The 15,729-nt window shown below is 39.3% G+C and overlaps 1 protein-coding gene across 3 annotated transcripts; it reads right to left on the reverse strand.

Moving 5' to 3' along the window:
* Positions 1-2,999: 2,999 nt before the first annotated feature.
* Positions 3,000-14,570, reverse strand: nup54 (nucleoporin 54). Of its 3 annotated transcripts, XM_018753025.2 has the most exons (15): positions 14,484-14,570; positions 13,666-13,773; positions 12,276-12,350; positions 11,595-11,630; positions 10,613-10,693; positions 8,656-8,886; positions 8,280-8,500; positions 7,727-7,914; positions 6,792-6,988; positions 6,625-6,679; positions 6,432-6,525; positions 5,859-5,966; positions 4,612-4,731; positions 4,159-4,269; positions 3,000-3,965 (listed from the first exon to the last, which is right to left on the reverse strand). In XM_018753025.2, the coding sequence occupies exons 1-15, from the start codon at positions 14,521-14,523 to the stop codon at positions 3,837-3,839; spliced, it is 1,794 nt and encodes a 597-aa protein (XP_018608541.1). In that variant the 5' UTR covers positions 14,524-14,570; the 3' UTR covers positions 3,000-3,836. The 3 variants fall into 3 exon arrangements, with proteins under 3 accessions (XP_018608541.1, XP_018608548.1, XP_018608553.1); XM_018753032.2 differs by lacking the exon at positions 11,595-11,630; XM_018753037.2 differs by lacking the exon at positions 8,656-8,886.
* Between the last annotated feature and the right edge of the window lie 1,159 nt (positions 14,571-15,729).

Below are 15,729 nucleotides of genomic sequence, written 5' to 3' on the forward strand. Positions count from 1 at the left end.
ACTAGACCAGCAGTTTTGAGTAAATTAGCATTATTTCCATAGGGGTATATGCCAATAGCTCTGTTCAAAGACAGAAACCTTCATATTGCACTACTGTCCTAATTAAGTAATTTAATCCTGTAGTTAAATTTTGATAACCACATTCTGATTCTCCATACACAGACACAGTAGTAGATTAACCCACATTAAACTATAAATGTCCTATTATTATTATTGTAATTTGGTGTCCTAAATGCACTTATCCTCAGAATGAACACAAGTCAAGTCAAGAAAATGCCGCTTCAGGAAAAAATTTAAACACAATTGTCTTTTTGACCGCAAACGCGATAATGCAATTTCCCAAACTTCGACAATTTAGCAGCAGTTTCACGCATTAAGTTGCCTTCTTTCCCTCACTGTAAAAAATATTTCACAAATCGCGATATTTCCAAAATCAAATGATCCCTATAATACTGTACACTGAACTTTTTACCAAACCGCGATAAACGACAGCCGTCCATTTTGGCAAACAATTATAAATTCCGATGGCTGACGTCATCGTGGTTTTAGCCAATCGCTAATGCGCTTTTCATGACTTCGTTAATTCATTCAGTCTTGGTTTGTAAATCTCTCGATCAGCTGTAGGTTTATATTCTAAAAAATATAGCTTTGATCTTCTTAGAATTTTAAATACCAACAAAGAATAATACATTTAAGAGAGCTTTCGCTACAGCTTTTGATAATCATGTTGTTGTGTGTGGTAGTGTAGAAGGGTGGGGGGGAGTCTATTTACTGTTTTTTTACTGTATCGATACAATAATTCTCAATCCTAAGTACTTATTTTTGTCTGCTGTATTATTTTATTTTATCCTATTCCATTGCTCTAACAAGTAATACAATCCTAACTACTTATTTTCTGTTTTCACTTTTGATTGGTCTTCTTTGGTAAGGTACAGGCAGGGAGATATCAGTAAGCTTATTTTGTAAGAATATCTGTGATGGCATGGCATCACATGGTGCAAAGAAACTGATATTAGGTCTAAATGATTCTAAAGCAATTTGGGGTGTGGTGGCGCAGTGGGTTGGACCACAGTCCTGCTCCCTGGTGGGTCTGGGGTTCAAGTCCTGCTTGGGGTACCTTGTGATGGACTGGTGTCCTGTCCTGGGTGTGTCCCCTCCCTCTCTGGCCTTATGCCCTGTGTTACCGGGTAGGCTCCGGTTCCCCGTGACCCTGTATGGGACAAGCGGTTCTGAAAATGTGTGTGTGATTCTAAAGCATAAATATATCCATTCTATAAACACTCAGCATAGGATTCTAATTCTGCAGTGGCATCAGTAACCAAAAAAGACAAAAGGCTTTAAAATTTCTGAGGCTAAAGTCTTGATGATTCAACCTGGGTCAGAAGACTACTTTATGAATGAGTGTTGGCTGTAATTGGTGAAGGTGAGAATGATTGAATAATAACATTATGTTCTTATGCCTTCTACCCCTCCTGGTACATAGGCTGCCAACAACAGCTCTCCAGGCATCTGTAAGAGCTGAGATTTCATTTACATTTGTTCATTTAGCAGATGCTTTTCTCCAAAGCAACTTACAGTGTTGAGGTTACAATTATTTACCCATTTATACAGCTGGGTAATTTTACCATAGCAGTTTAAGGTAAGTACCTTGCTCAAGGGTACTATAGCCAGAGATAAGACTTGAACTGCTGATCTTTGGGTCCAAAGGCAGTAGCACTAACCACTACACTCCCAGCATTTCATGAAGCTTCCTTGTTGGCATTTCTGTAAGTGGCAAGATTTTTACAGTCTGGGGTATCTAGTCCCACTTCCAACCCTCCTTCTTTCTCAGCCCGGCTTTGGACCATCCATAGCGGAGTTGACATTATGTTGCTACTTTGATTTTCCTTTCATGAAGTATTGTTTCGTCAATTAAACTTCTTAAACTTTTAACAGTTTTATTATTCTTAAGTATGAAAGTAAAGTTTTAAATGTTTGGACTTATAGCATTTTGCAACAAAAAAAAAAACAAGAATCACACACACATACATGCACTTCTGCTTTCCACCATTGGAAACACTCAAAATAGAAACTGAAATGGCACTGCGAAGGACAAAAGGAGAGGCAGCACACATCTCTGAGCTCTTCAAAATCAATTTACTGTAGCGGATTTATCTTAGCTACGTCCAAGACTTTCTACCTAGCAAATAAATAGAGGTACATGTCTATAATTACAATTTTGGAAACTGAAAACTCAAACCCTAAATATGTTTATGTGATAAATTGGTCTCTTCCTTGTGGCCAATTCTGAAATTTACCATGAGATCCACAGTCACCATTTACCACAAAAGAATTTTTGATAGACCCTTCCCTATGATCTTCCATTACATTACATCTCATCCTCCTTTGTTTTGTGCTACGTTATGCACAGAAGGTGGTTGAATAGGAGTGTCACACTGAATAAGAGGCTGCGGAGATTACGTATTTTGTTAATTTTCATTGTCATTTTTAAATAGACACAATACTGCCCAATGTTAATAAAAGATACAAATAAACTGGCATCACATTCAGAGTTCCGGGTTTCTCTTTCACCCAGAGGGACATAGACTGCTTTGTACAAGCTGTTGATTAAAACAGTTTTAAAGCAAATTTTTAACCCATTAGAGTCTTTTCTGTTTCTAAAAGAACCTAGGATGCAATTAAATTGAAGGTTTAAGCAGTATTATCAATCTGTTATTGATTGATACATTATGTGTGGACTTCACAACAATTCTGTTATGAACAGACTTTTGGTCCTAATTGTGTTTCTATTAGGGTGGTGTGGTGGTGCAGCAGGTTTGGCTAAGGTCTGCTCTGTGGTGGGTGGGTTAGGGGTTCAAGTCCTGCTTGGGGTGCCGTGGGGCAGACTGGTGTCCTGTCCTGGGTGTGTCCCTTCAGCCTAACACCTTGTGTTACTGGGTTAGGCTCTGGATTGCTGCAACCCCATGTGGGACAAGCAGTTTCAGACAGTGTGTGTGTGTGTGTGTGTGTGTGTCTTTCTAAGATGATCTACAAGAGTGTATTACAGAGATGTTTTCTCCTATAATTGTTACAAGGATGCTAAATACCAATCTCATGAGGCACTGCTTCAGAAATGACTGAGCTGTAACATTGTCTTTTCGACATACATAAGTTGGAACCAATTTGCACAAGCTATGTCAATTAGATTAAGTAACAATCAGGCTGCACTATGCAATATTGATGTATATATGAAGGGGGGAAAAAAAGCAACATTTAAAAAGTAATGTTTATAAGTTGGTCTGCCTTTTTACACCAAGCAGGGTTTTAATGTATACTAGCAGATGCATGAAGTGGCTCAAAAATTACTTTATTAAACAACGTGGGGTTTGTTTACATTGTAATTACATTCTGCAACTGTGGGCTTTGAGTGCTTCTGGTCTTTGTTTCAACCAAATTCCAAACTGAATGTTAATAAAATTAATGTGGCTCAACAAATTGTTTTACACTGTAAACATCAGGAGAATTGGAAACACTAATTCCAGATTTGGCAGTTTCTTCATGATATCCTTAATACAAAAACTACCACAACAATAAAAAGGAAAAAAAAAAAAAAAAAAAAAGTACATTTAAAGACATTTATGCCCACACTTCCACTCCCGAGTGCCTGCAATTAAGAAGCGCCCTCACACAGCAGTAACAGCCAGGAACATCTGCAAATCCATAGTGTCATTGTTCAGATACACAATTTCCTAGGACTACGAGCTCAAGGTGTGCAGCTGCAAGGAAGCAAAAAGTCTTAGCCTTATGAGGTCTGTTCAGGAAGGACGGGAGGTATCAGTGAAGTGGTCAGGTCCCAGTCAGCTGAGCATGCCACCCCTCATGTGCAAGCCATCCTGGAGGCCATGCTCGACCAGCTTAATATCTTCCATGTCCTCCTTGATCACGCTGATCAGATGGCTCAGGCCCTCCTGCTGCTGTTTCAGATGCTGCAGAAGAAAGGACTGATGTTTTGCACCATTTCCCCACAAACTAAATGTACTAGTAAAATACTACATTATGTTGGACAAATTATGGTAGAGATTGGTGACAAATCATTTTTTTTTAAATAAATAAGGTGGTTAAAAACAAAGGTTCTTGGAAGACACATAAAAGGATTGGCATTCAATTTCTAAAACATACTTGTTTGATCTCCCGCAATAGGTCTGCATCAATGCTGTAGCGCTCCTCGGAGCGGACTGCCCCAAAATGATTCTGCATACGTATCTGAGACATGAGCTCATTCAGTCGCCCCTGAAACAAATGGTCACATGTGCGTTAGACTGTTCAGAGATTTTTTTTTTTTTTTTTTTTAACGGATTCAATCAAAATAAGCCAGCACTTTTACAATTCACTGACTGCTAACGCTTTCTCATGAAAATTTTGGAAAGAAAAAAAATCCTTAAAGTTCTTCCTTAATTACATGTTCTATGAAATTACCACAAACAATCCTTGACTTCAGCAATAAGTTTTTTGAATAAGTCAAAAAATCTTCAGTGAATAAAGATGGGCTGTATAATGACCTTTTTCAGTATGTACAAAGGAAAAAGACTACAATAATGAAAACAATGCCAAATGTTAAGAATGTTGAGTAACCTTGAATTGAGTGGGGGCGTTAAGTTCAGACTGTATGGTGTCCAACTGCACCCGCAGGTGTTCCTCATCCACTTGGATGGCATAGCCACTCTTCCTCTGAATCTCCTGCTTGATCAACACCTGGAACAGTCCCACACAAAACCAATCATGAGTACTGCACATGCCCCTGGCTGGCCTAATGTGACCAAAACTAAGGAATTGTTGCATCAATGAATCAATCCAGGGTACAGAATGAAAACTGAAGTATGTTCAGACTTCAAATTCCACTCAATTTATTCACTACAATCTATGGCAATTTGGAGAGTTAATTTTCTGATACTTCAACTGCAAAAAACATGCTATTTTGGATGAAGCAGTACAATTTGTAACTATTTACATTTATTCATTTAGTCGATGCTCTTCCCCAAAGTGACTAACAATGTTAAGATACGTATGTAATTAAACTAAGTCTGTTGCACAATGAGTGACAATACCATTCATGGTTACTCCATGTCCAGTCCTGTTTCAAGCAAAAAAAATTCTAAATCATACATACTTCTGACTATGGGCTCTGCTGAAAATATTACAAGAAACATATTTGCTACATATGCATACAGTTTGCAAAGGTTTTATTTAAAAACCTAGTTATTTTCTATTAACGAAAACTATTTGTGTTAAAGCTTCTCCCTTGAAGATGCTCTGGACAAACCCATCTTTAAGGCATTCACACAGTTACATAAAATGGATTAAAGTCCACATAATCTATAGCAATCAGATGCCAATACCAGTGCACCAGGACTGGATGGGGAACTACACACAAATTGATAAATTAATGAAATTCTAGTTCTGAAAGCACGGCAGACCTTACATTATGGGTTTGTGTTTTTGATGGAGAACTCTTTTGGTTGCCAGCTAAGTATAAACTTAAGCACACTGATCTCTCAAAACATAATACGTTAAATCTATTTCAAACACTGTAAAGGCAATATACGAATGTGAGAATATAGTATGCAACAAAATTGACAGCAAGTACTATGGTGGTTAGTGCTACTGCCTTTGGACTGAAAGGTTGCAGGTTCAATGCCCACCTCCGGCTATAGTAGCCTTGAGCAAGGTAATTAACTTGAAAAACTGGTCCAGTAAAAAATTACCCAGCTGTATAAATGGGTAAATAATTGCAGGCAGACTAACATTGTAAGTTACTTTGCAGAAAAGCATCAGCTAAATGAATAAATGTTAAAAAAAAAAAAAAAAAAAATATTACACACTTGAAGCACTCTGTGAGACAAATCCATCAGCTTCCTCTTGTACTGGGCAATCTTGGCCACTGTTGTTGCTTGGTTCTTCTGTAACTCACTTATGTCATTGGAGATTATCTGTTGAATAACAGAAAACTGTTAGTCTACATAATGAAGAAAGGTCATTTATCTTTTGATATAGGAAAACTGCATAACTTTTTCAAGTAGGTTTAGTGGAAGAAAGAAGAATAAAGTTTTGGAAGCTACCTATAATTTTAACACTAACAACTGAACAATTTGCTTCTATTAAATAAACTTGGAATTGATTACTATAAATTGAACGTGGTGTTTGTGTATGTATACGAGAGAGTGAATGAGTAAGAGTGAATGTGTGTGATTTCCTTTTGATGGACTGGTATTCCAATAGAAGATAAGCTTCAGAGCATTGCAACTCTGAATTAGGACAAGCGGTTGACAAAAGTAACTATTTATGGAAGATTCTGAAAATCAGCAGATGGATGGTTTTACTCATATTAACAAAACTGCAACACAAAGTATAGTTACTAAAGATGGAAAAGGGTAAGCAATGTTGTTAATTCTCACATCAAGCCTAGTCTGGTGTTGTTTGGTCATCTGTTCCTGAATCTTCAATCTGCGTAGAAGCTCCTTGAAACCAACCATTGGTACTGGAATCAACCTAGTAGGTCATTACGATCAAGTTAGCACACTGTACGTACTTATCTATGGCCGTAATATCGCTACATGTTCCATTTATGTCTTAATTTTAGCAACATACTTCTCTGGATCTGGGTTGTCAACTTTAGCCTGCTCCCAAATGATTGGGTCCACACCTAACATGAGGAGATTGGGTAAAACTGTTAGTGAACACACAGTGCACATTCACACACAGACAACAGGACTAAGGACTCTTGTGAGAACAGAGAAAATTAGCTGTAAACTCACCAGCAGGTGGATTTTGCAGAAGCTGTTTCAGCTGAGCAGGTGACAGCTCTGTGCGGGTGACTGTCATGATCACACCCAGCTGCTGTAACTGGCTCTTGATGTTAACCTGTTCCATGTAAGCGAAGAGCGTAGTAGCCGGAATCCTCTTGGACATGCCGTTTGGGGACCGTTCCACTACATATATTATCACTTCTGTTCTGGAAAAGTAAAAAATTCATGCTCTCTACCCAGTGAAATTACAAAGGACTTTAAAATGAATATCATTATGACCAATTTTAGTATTTTTGCTAGTATTATTTTGCATTTGTAGCTGAAAAGTTTAATCAAAACTAAATCACAATTATAATAACGTAAAAACAGAGCTTGATTTATCATAGTGATCCCCAATATACAGTTTAAGGAAGCAAATAAAATGGGAAGACCCTTCATGTTCATGGTACACCACAACAGAGCTTTGGCAGAGATATAATAAAATACTGTGAAGATAGAATTATGCTGAACTGGTATATCTAAAAATTCTTCCAAAGGAAAAAACAGCAATACTGGTGTATGTTCAAACATACTTAAAATTCCAATCCATTTATTCACTACAATTTATGGCAACTTAGAGACTTAATTCTATACTACTTCAATTACAAGAAACCACTATGTAATTAAACATAAGTGTTTCACAAAGGGTTGCCTTACCACTCATGGTTACTCTGTCCATTTTCAGCTATAGAAATTCAAAATCATATATATTTTTGACTATGGACTCTGCTGAAAATATTACAAGCAACATATTTGCCACACAAACAAACGGTATGCAGAGAAGGTTTTATTTAAAAACCTTTAAGGTGAAATTACTGTGTTAATTTTGGAAGTCCTCATTATTCAGAGTTGTTTCACAAGAGAAATGAAGTCTCTACAGACTGGACACCTGCCAAAATACTCACTGGTCATCTGGGAGTGCTTTTACTCCCTCAACATTCACTGTGAGAGTTTGCTGTCCACCCAGCACTTTGTGGAGAGATTCAACCAGCTGCTGCTGCTGACTGCGGACATCGGCCTCCTTCTTGTTCAGGGCAAGGACTACCAGGCCGTCCTCATCTTTACTGCCTGGGATGCAGCTATAACCTACAGCCTGAGACAACACACAGATGCAGATGAAAAACTGGTTTCATACAGTGCTCAGAATGAGCCACAGTTAAAAGATCACCACATAATCGTTTCAGACACAAACAGAACACTTGGAGGTTCACTGTGACAACACCTTTAAAGGATCTGGAGGGTGGTACTGAATGTCACAAAGCTATGGACTGAAACTTTGCAGTCTAGGTAGGGTCTATGTAAGGTGTGCTTCTGTTCATGGTGTCCACCCCAGGCTCTGCTGAGATTCTACCTGTTGCTGACTGACTTACTATGATCAGGATTAAGCAATAATGACATCCCCTTGTTACAAATCTGTTACAAAATCACATATGACATGTGACAGAAAAGGCATCCTACCTTGAACCTGCAGAAGGGGTTTTCTTGGGTAAAATCAACAGGGGCAATGTTGTTGTTGAAGTAGCCCTTGCCAGTGCCCCAGAAGGCCTGGAGCTGGTTCCACTTGGCCAAGATAGCATCACGCTCATCGCCAAGGAGCGTGGGTGCAGAGAGGGCACTGGCTGTGTGGATCAGCTGATTAGACTGCGAAGGAGCCTGAGCCTGTGGACCAAACAAGCCTCCTGGAGGGGCAGAATGTTAAGAGTAGTCAGCATTGCCCTAACTCCAATTAGGTTTTCTTACCCCTCTTGTCATCGAAAAACAGCGCACATGTCAAAATATACTGACAAAACTAATTCCAGCAATGTTGCATTTCCTCCTTGCAAGTGAGACTCACCCTGTTGTTGCTGGGGCTGAACGTTGAAGCCCCCAAAACCAAGGCCAGTACCAAGCCCAGTGCCAAGACCTGTGCCGAGGCCAGTTCCAAGGCCAGTGCCAAGTCCAGTACCAAGACCTGTGCCGAGACCAGTTCCAAAGCCAGTGCCAAAGCCAGTTCCCGTAGTCGTCCCAGTTCCCAAGCCCGAAGAAAAGCCAAAACCTTTATTCTGGTTGCTGCTAAAGAGACCCCCTGCAAAAGGAATTTCAGGCATATATTGCAAAAAACTAACCTTATTGTGATCATAAGGTTTTGTCTTTGAGAACAATTTAAATTATTTCGAAAGAATTTCACTTATTATAAAGGTATGAAAGTGTACCAATGGACACATCTCTCTGGTAATAAAAGGTATTTCTAAGGAACTTTGCAGGTTAACATTACATAAGTCACCAATCAATATTAATTCAATTTGCAGCGCCATCTAGTGAAGGTTCAATTAGGACAGTTTTCTCCTTGTCAAACAACTGCAACAAGCTGGGCTCCCTGAACCAGCCATCCTGTGGTTTCTTTTGTGCGTGGGAACTGACATTACTTCTTAGTATTGTTCGTTGCTGGAATGACTTTAAAGCCCTCCCTCCCCCAACACCATATTTCTGGTTATTCTTTATTTTTAAATAAAAGCATCTTTTGCTAAAGCTCTATAGTCCAGCATGTCAATCCTGCCCCTAGGGTTGGATACACCCTATAATCTGCTGCATTTGCTGGAAAATACAGGCATAAATTAAAAGGATGGTTACAGTGATATGAATTCTGGTATTTTTTGGATATTCATTTCTGCTCTTTTGGGGGGACAAAAACATTTAAACAATGTAGAAGCAACTAGCTTTAAAGTGCTGTTCTAAATAGGTTGTGAGTGCATCATTAAAAGCATAGTTCCCCAGTTTCCCATGAGCGTTAGAGGGTCTTCGCAATTTGAAGGTGAGGCTAAATGAGAACCCAAAGTACAGAGGGGCAACACAGCAAGTGGACACCATCTCAAGAGCTCAAACACCTGCTTGTCTTGCCACAGCATGCAACCCAATGCTGCCACCAGATTATTTTACATTTGCTGTTCACCAGATAGATCACCCATTGTCATCACCTGCTTCTGCTCTACATCCTTTAATCCAGCTAAGCTGTTGGCAAGTCTTTGCACTCGCAGTTGTTAAGATGGGCTTCCATTGCTGTTCTAATTTTGCAGGCTGGGCTCCTTCTCGTGCTGTAGTTGTTGATGTAGATGTCCAAACATGGCCTGCTCCTATCATCACCCTGCTAGGCTGGCTAATAGCTGAAGTCGGCTGAATTTTAGCAAGCAGCCATCCACAGTGCAACTGGTTTTCCCTGCTGATCCCAAGTTGCTTTTGACCCAGGAATCACAGATTATCCAGGTGGTGGTCTTGGAGGAACGTTGTTTTGTTTTACTTTATACTGTACCAGCTGTATACAGTTGAAATGACAATAACGCCACTTGACTTATCCCTACTTTGCAATAGCTTCAACTGAAGGGGAGTGAGCTTGAACTAGGAGGAACGTTCTCATAGAATCCCTTCAGCTAAGGGGATAGTTAGTAATTACATAAGACAGCCTGTATAACAGGATATGAGGGACTACATGAGAGGCTTCCAGTTCAGTGGTTTGTATGCAGTTTACTTTTGATTTGTAAAATTTGAACATCCAGTTCTCTAGGGAAACAATTTCTAGTTATCCCACCTTATTTTTGTTGATGCCTTGCAATACAGTGACCCAATCTTGCGCACCTGGGCACATTAGTTCACAACTAGCCACAAATTCTGAACAATTTCACAGTATTTACCATCAGGAGCACCTCCCTTGTTACTGTTGAATAAGTCCATATATTTCTTGGAAAACTAATGTCACATTTCACCAGCATAATCCCACAGTGGGTAACCTGCCTTCTGATTTGCATGGACTGCCTTACCTGTGTTTGAAGGAGCAGCAAAGCTGAAAGTTGATCCAGGTGCTGCTGATGTGGTAGCTGCTCCAAATCCGCCAAAGGCACCTGTGTGATAAAAAGTGTACAATCAACATGTGGCCTCAGTATAATGAGAATTCAAGATAATGCCATCTGACCAATGAAACAAGCGCCTTTGAGTATAGTGATTTTTTATAATAAAAAAACTGCTCAGTACTGAGAATGCAGATATTTGGAAGAATTACTAATAAGGTATTTCTTATATTAGCAAAACATTATTTCCCTGAACAGCAAAGGGATGTCCTGGGTACAGCATCATTTACTCAAAAAAAGATGACGATTTTTTCCAATGTGGTGATGCAAAATTACAGTATTCAAAACCAGCCCAGGGATAAGGTTTGTTTCTATGGGTGCTATAAAGACTTAAAGGCTATTTTATTTCAGGCCAGACATTTGATTACTCCATGAGTTGCAAAACAGGACTTCAGATCTGTCAAACTGGTACTCTGCAAAACTGCTAAATCCAACAGTGAAACTACTACTCCCATGTCCATGGATCAAGATGAAAAGTGATTCCAAATAAGCAGGCAGCAAGCAAATCAAAGCTTCTTATTTAATCTTGATATTACACTTCACAGTTGTGTCAGTGACAAACAAAGTAACATAACTAACAACTCGTGCCATGTAAGGGAAGTGGGTTCAGAAGTTAATGATGCAGAAAACCATTTAAAATACAAAATCAACCAAAAAATGATGGTAACAATTTAAAAAAAAAAAAAAAAAACCCCACACACACAGACACGGTGGGTAAATGTTTGAAACGCAGACTTGACCAACTGATTTTTTGAAAAGCATCTACCTGAGCTAACCAGGCTACTACCAAAACTGAAAACTGTGGCTGTGGTGGCGGGCGCACCAAAACTCCCGACATTAAAGCTGACAGCTGCCGCGTTTGCATTTAATCCGAAATCCCCAAAACTAAACCCACCGGTGGTGGTGCTGGCAGCTCCCAGCCCCCCAAATCCTGCGGAGAGGGGAGAGGGAGCAACAGAAAGGAAAAGGGGTTAGTGTACAGCAGGCAGACTGAGAGGGTATGAGGCAGACTGATAAGTGCTTGTAATTTCTGGAAGTGACCTCCTTACACCTGTGTGTGAAAAAGTTAATACTTTTTGTACTTAGACCTGAGAACAGCTGAAAGTTATTTGCAAAATTGTTTCAACGGGTATTCAAGGAATACTGCGTCACAGTGGTTTATTTTGTGGTCAAGACAATTATAAACAAATCCCAGGGACTACTTTCTATTGAAAAAAAGGGCTTTAATTAACCTTTTTCTGTGACACAAGACACACGTTCAGGCTCTGTGTTCCTTTTAGAACTTCAGTAGCCATCTTTAGTGTAAACAGCACTTACAATGAATTATTAAACCAATTTAAGAGCTAGGTAAATAGGATTACAGCACTTGCAATAATATATATGCAGCATGAAAAACACTGCAAATGCAGCACACAACTGGGAAGAATGGAAAAGCTAGCCATTACTAGGACACAGAGCAATAACCGTGGTGGAGCAGAAGCTTAAGCACCAGAGTGAACCAATCACTTCCCCACTTGAAGAGGAACAGCTGCTGGAAAGAAAAGGTATAAAACTGTGTAAAATATTACAACTGTACCTGTAGCTGTAGAACCAAAGCCAAAGCCAGTGGAGGGTGCTGATGTAGTGGTGGTTCCAAACCCTGTGGCGAGACCTGAAACAACGATCTACTAAGTAAAAGGACAACCCAGGGCATAAATGGTAGCCATCGCACCTTAAAAAAAGACAAATATACACAATATGTCCCTGGATTACAATACATTATCACCTGAACAAGTCAAATGAAATGTCTCTAGTTAACACGAAAAAAAGAAGAAAACATTTCCAGGCTACAGTGCTAAGGCGAGATCTCACTGTTTTGTCTATGTCAAGAGTTTGAATATGCAACACATTCCTAGACAGAATGTCATTACTGAAGTAAGACCAGAAGAAATAAGGTATCAAGTCTAAATTGGCCTGTGTAACATTACCAGGATTTCAATGTTCACTGCACAAAGACACCCTTGGCAGAAAGATGCAATAATGTGATTACAAGTGAACCTTGGGTTGAGTCAGACAAGCAATGCAGTATATAAAACTATGTTGAATGAATGTGGGAAAAATATGCTATAAATGCAACCATTTGTGTGAATGACTGACAAACTGTAATGCAGAAATAAAACAGGACTCTTGTCAATTTGTCTGAATAGGAAAGGTCTACATTAAGAAGGAAGGGTAAGGGACCTATATTTTTCCAGACCCCCCCCCCCCTCAATGACTAGAACAGAATTTCAAGCTCAAGCTGCCTTTTCATCTTAACATTTTACACTACATTTATTAATTTAGCTGACACTTTTCTCCAAAGAAAAACTTACAATGTTGTGGTATTTATCCATTTATACAACTGGGAAATGTTACTGGAGGTGGGAACCAAACCTGGGAGCTCTGGGGGTGAAGACAGTAGCTCTAACCCCTACGCTATTCCCTGGCTCTACCTTAACAGGCTGTAAACTGAAAGTCCTTGATGAACTGCTTTCCTACAGTACTCAGCTTTCTTAAATGGTTTGAGATTCTGTGACATTATTTTCCAGTAAGAGTTAGTTCTGCTTAACAGCCACACATTACTGTAGAAAAATATTATACTGGTACCTTTCAACTTCTTGCTCTTGTTAGTCTAGATGGTCTTCAGATAACTTTTTTGTCATGTCTTAAAATATTTTAAATTCTCAAGAGCATTCTTATTGTAGTAAAATTTATATTATTGTAAACACATTAAAAAATCAATTTTAGAAAATTTGTAAAACAGTTCACTCAGGTTGAGTATTTTTAAAACTTATCAGTGCCAAAGTTTAATTGAATTTTGAGGTGAACAGTATTTCATATGAAGAAAAGGCTCCCATGGATTCAAAATCCATTTAACATGTACCACAACAACCAAAATGAAAGAGAAATTTTCCACAGGAAGACAGGCAAGATGAAAATGAACTTACTACCAAATCCAGATGAGGCGGCAGTGGTGGTGGTGCCGCCGCCAAAAACAAAACCGGTAGAGGCTGTTGTTTTGGCGGTAAATGAACCAAATGAAAATCCAGAAGAGCCTTATCAACAAAAACAGGAGGTCAGTGACAACAAAGATGGACCAGGGCATTGTGGGATGATTTCCCTCTTGGACACACCTGCCTTGTGATGCTGTGAGTAACATGACTTATTATTATTAAACTACTGTATATACAGCTGACAACTTTGCCCTAAACAGCTTAGAATATTTACTGCTGCTTACACTGATTCATTCACACATCTACTCTAATTCAAGTACTGAGGGATTCAACCTTCTGATAACTTAAACAAGGCAACATTGTACCTGCTGCTCCTGAATATGCTTATCAAGGCAGTGGCCCGTTTGTTAGGTGATGTAGCTTAATAAGAAAACTCTTTTCCTCCTGACGCCGGTGCTGCTCACATGATTGAACAGACGCCTGTCATCATGGCATGGCTCAAAGAGTATACATTTCACCGTCTGTATTAGATATTAACCTGCTTTTACAATTTAACACATTTTATTGCACGAAGAAAGTAACAAAACTGATTCGGCTGAATAATTGAATGTTAATGTAGTGACTACACGAGAACGTGAGCTCACTGACTGACCGACTGAGGCGAGGGCCTTCAGAAACTAAATCGACACAGAACTTAAAGCCAGTTCGCATTTTATTTCATATGAAATATGACAAGAACGATTTTAACTTCCGTTCGGGGCTGAACACTAATTTACAACACACACGTAAACAACATATACAAGCGTGCTCACCCCCAGGATTAGTGGTGCTGCCGCCAAAGTTGAACGCCATGTTTAAGTACTTCCTGCGCGCGGCGGCGTGCGCGTGCTCTCACTTCCCGGCCAGAAACACCAAGTGCCTGTGGTGGGGAGTTCCGCACGCGCCCCCTACAGTCACGCGGCGGTTCCCCGCGAGCTCGTGGCGACGAGAAACGTCAGGAAAAAAACACAATTTTTAAACATAGCAAATACACTTGATGGAGAGTACTGGATGCGTGAAAGATAATTGATTAGGTGTTTTAAGTTCGTAGGGTATCCTTTTTATTTGTTTCTAAAAAAATAAAATTGGTAAACGATTTGAGAGAGCTAGTTTGAAAAAAACAGCGCGTAATGACACATCGTCAGTAGTGTCTAACAAAGTTGTATATCTCAACGTCACGTGGTATGACTCTTTGTTTAAGAAATTTTTAAAAAAAAACACTGCCAAATAGTGAAAGTGTTATCTTGTTATTCCAGTCTATCGAAAGCCCATTTTTACCACATTACAACATTACAACATTACTAAGGACATTTCTTTAGGCTTATGTAGTTTATACTGTAACATCGCTGAGGGGAGTAAATGTGTAAATAGTTGGCATTAGTGTTTATGTGTGTGTGTACATAGTTGTGTGTGGTTTCTGATTGGTTGTCGTCCTATTTATGTTCAGTGTTTGAGAGTGGGATTCTGGGGAGTCCCGGGGGGAACCCCTTAACCATAGGGTGCAGCAGGGGGGCTGGGAGTGACCCAGGGGGATTCTGAGGTGTTCTGTGTCTTGTACTGTGTGAAACGTCTTTGTTAAGATCGCTGGTCGAGATATATATGCTTTCAATAAAGAGCACGTTTCTTTTACCCCGTCTGTCGGGCCAGTTTCTAGTAGCTCCGTGGGGGGGCGCTACAATACAAAATGTTTCAGACTGTAGGCTGTTAAACTGGCCTTCTGTATCACGGATTGTTTATTTGTGTGTCCCTATGGATGGATAAAAACTATTTCTTGAAATGGTTAACTTTTTAAAAAATACTGCCTCGTAAATTGCATTACAATACTGTAGCAGTGGGTGTTAATAGGACGATACAAAGACAAAACTTTGGTTGCCATAAGTTCTCAATTTAAAGTAAATCTTATTTCAGGCATACCTTTATTCATTTAGTTGATTCTTTTCTCCAAAGCAACTTACAATGTTAAGCTACTTCAGTTGTTTATCCATTTATACAGCTTGGTAATTTTACTGGTGCAATTTA

Source organism: Scleropages formosus, chromosome 6 (assembly GCF_900964775.1).
Source record: "Scleropages formosus chromosome 6, fSclFor1.1, whole genome shotgun sequence".
In the NCBI taxonomy this organism is placed as follows: Eukaryota; Metazoa; Chordata; class Actinopteri; order Osteoglossiformes; family Osteoglossidae; genus Scleropages; species Scleropages formosus.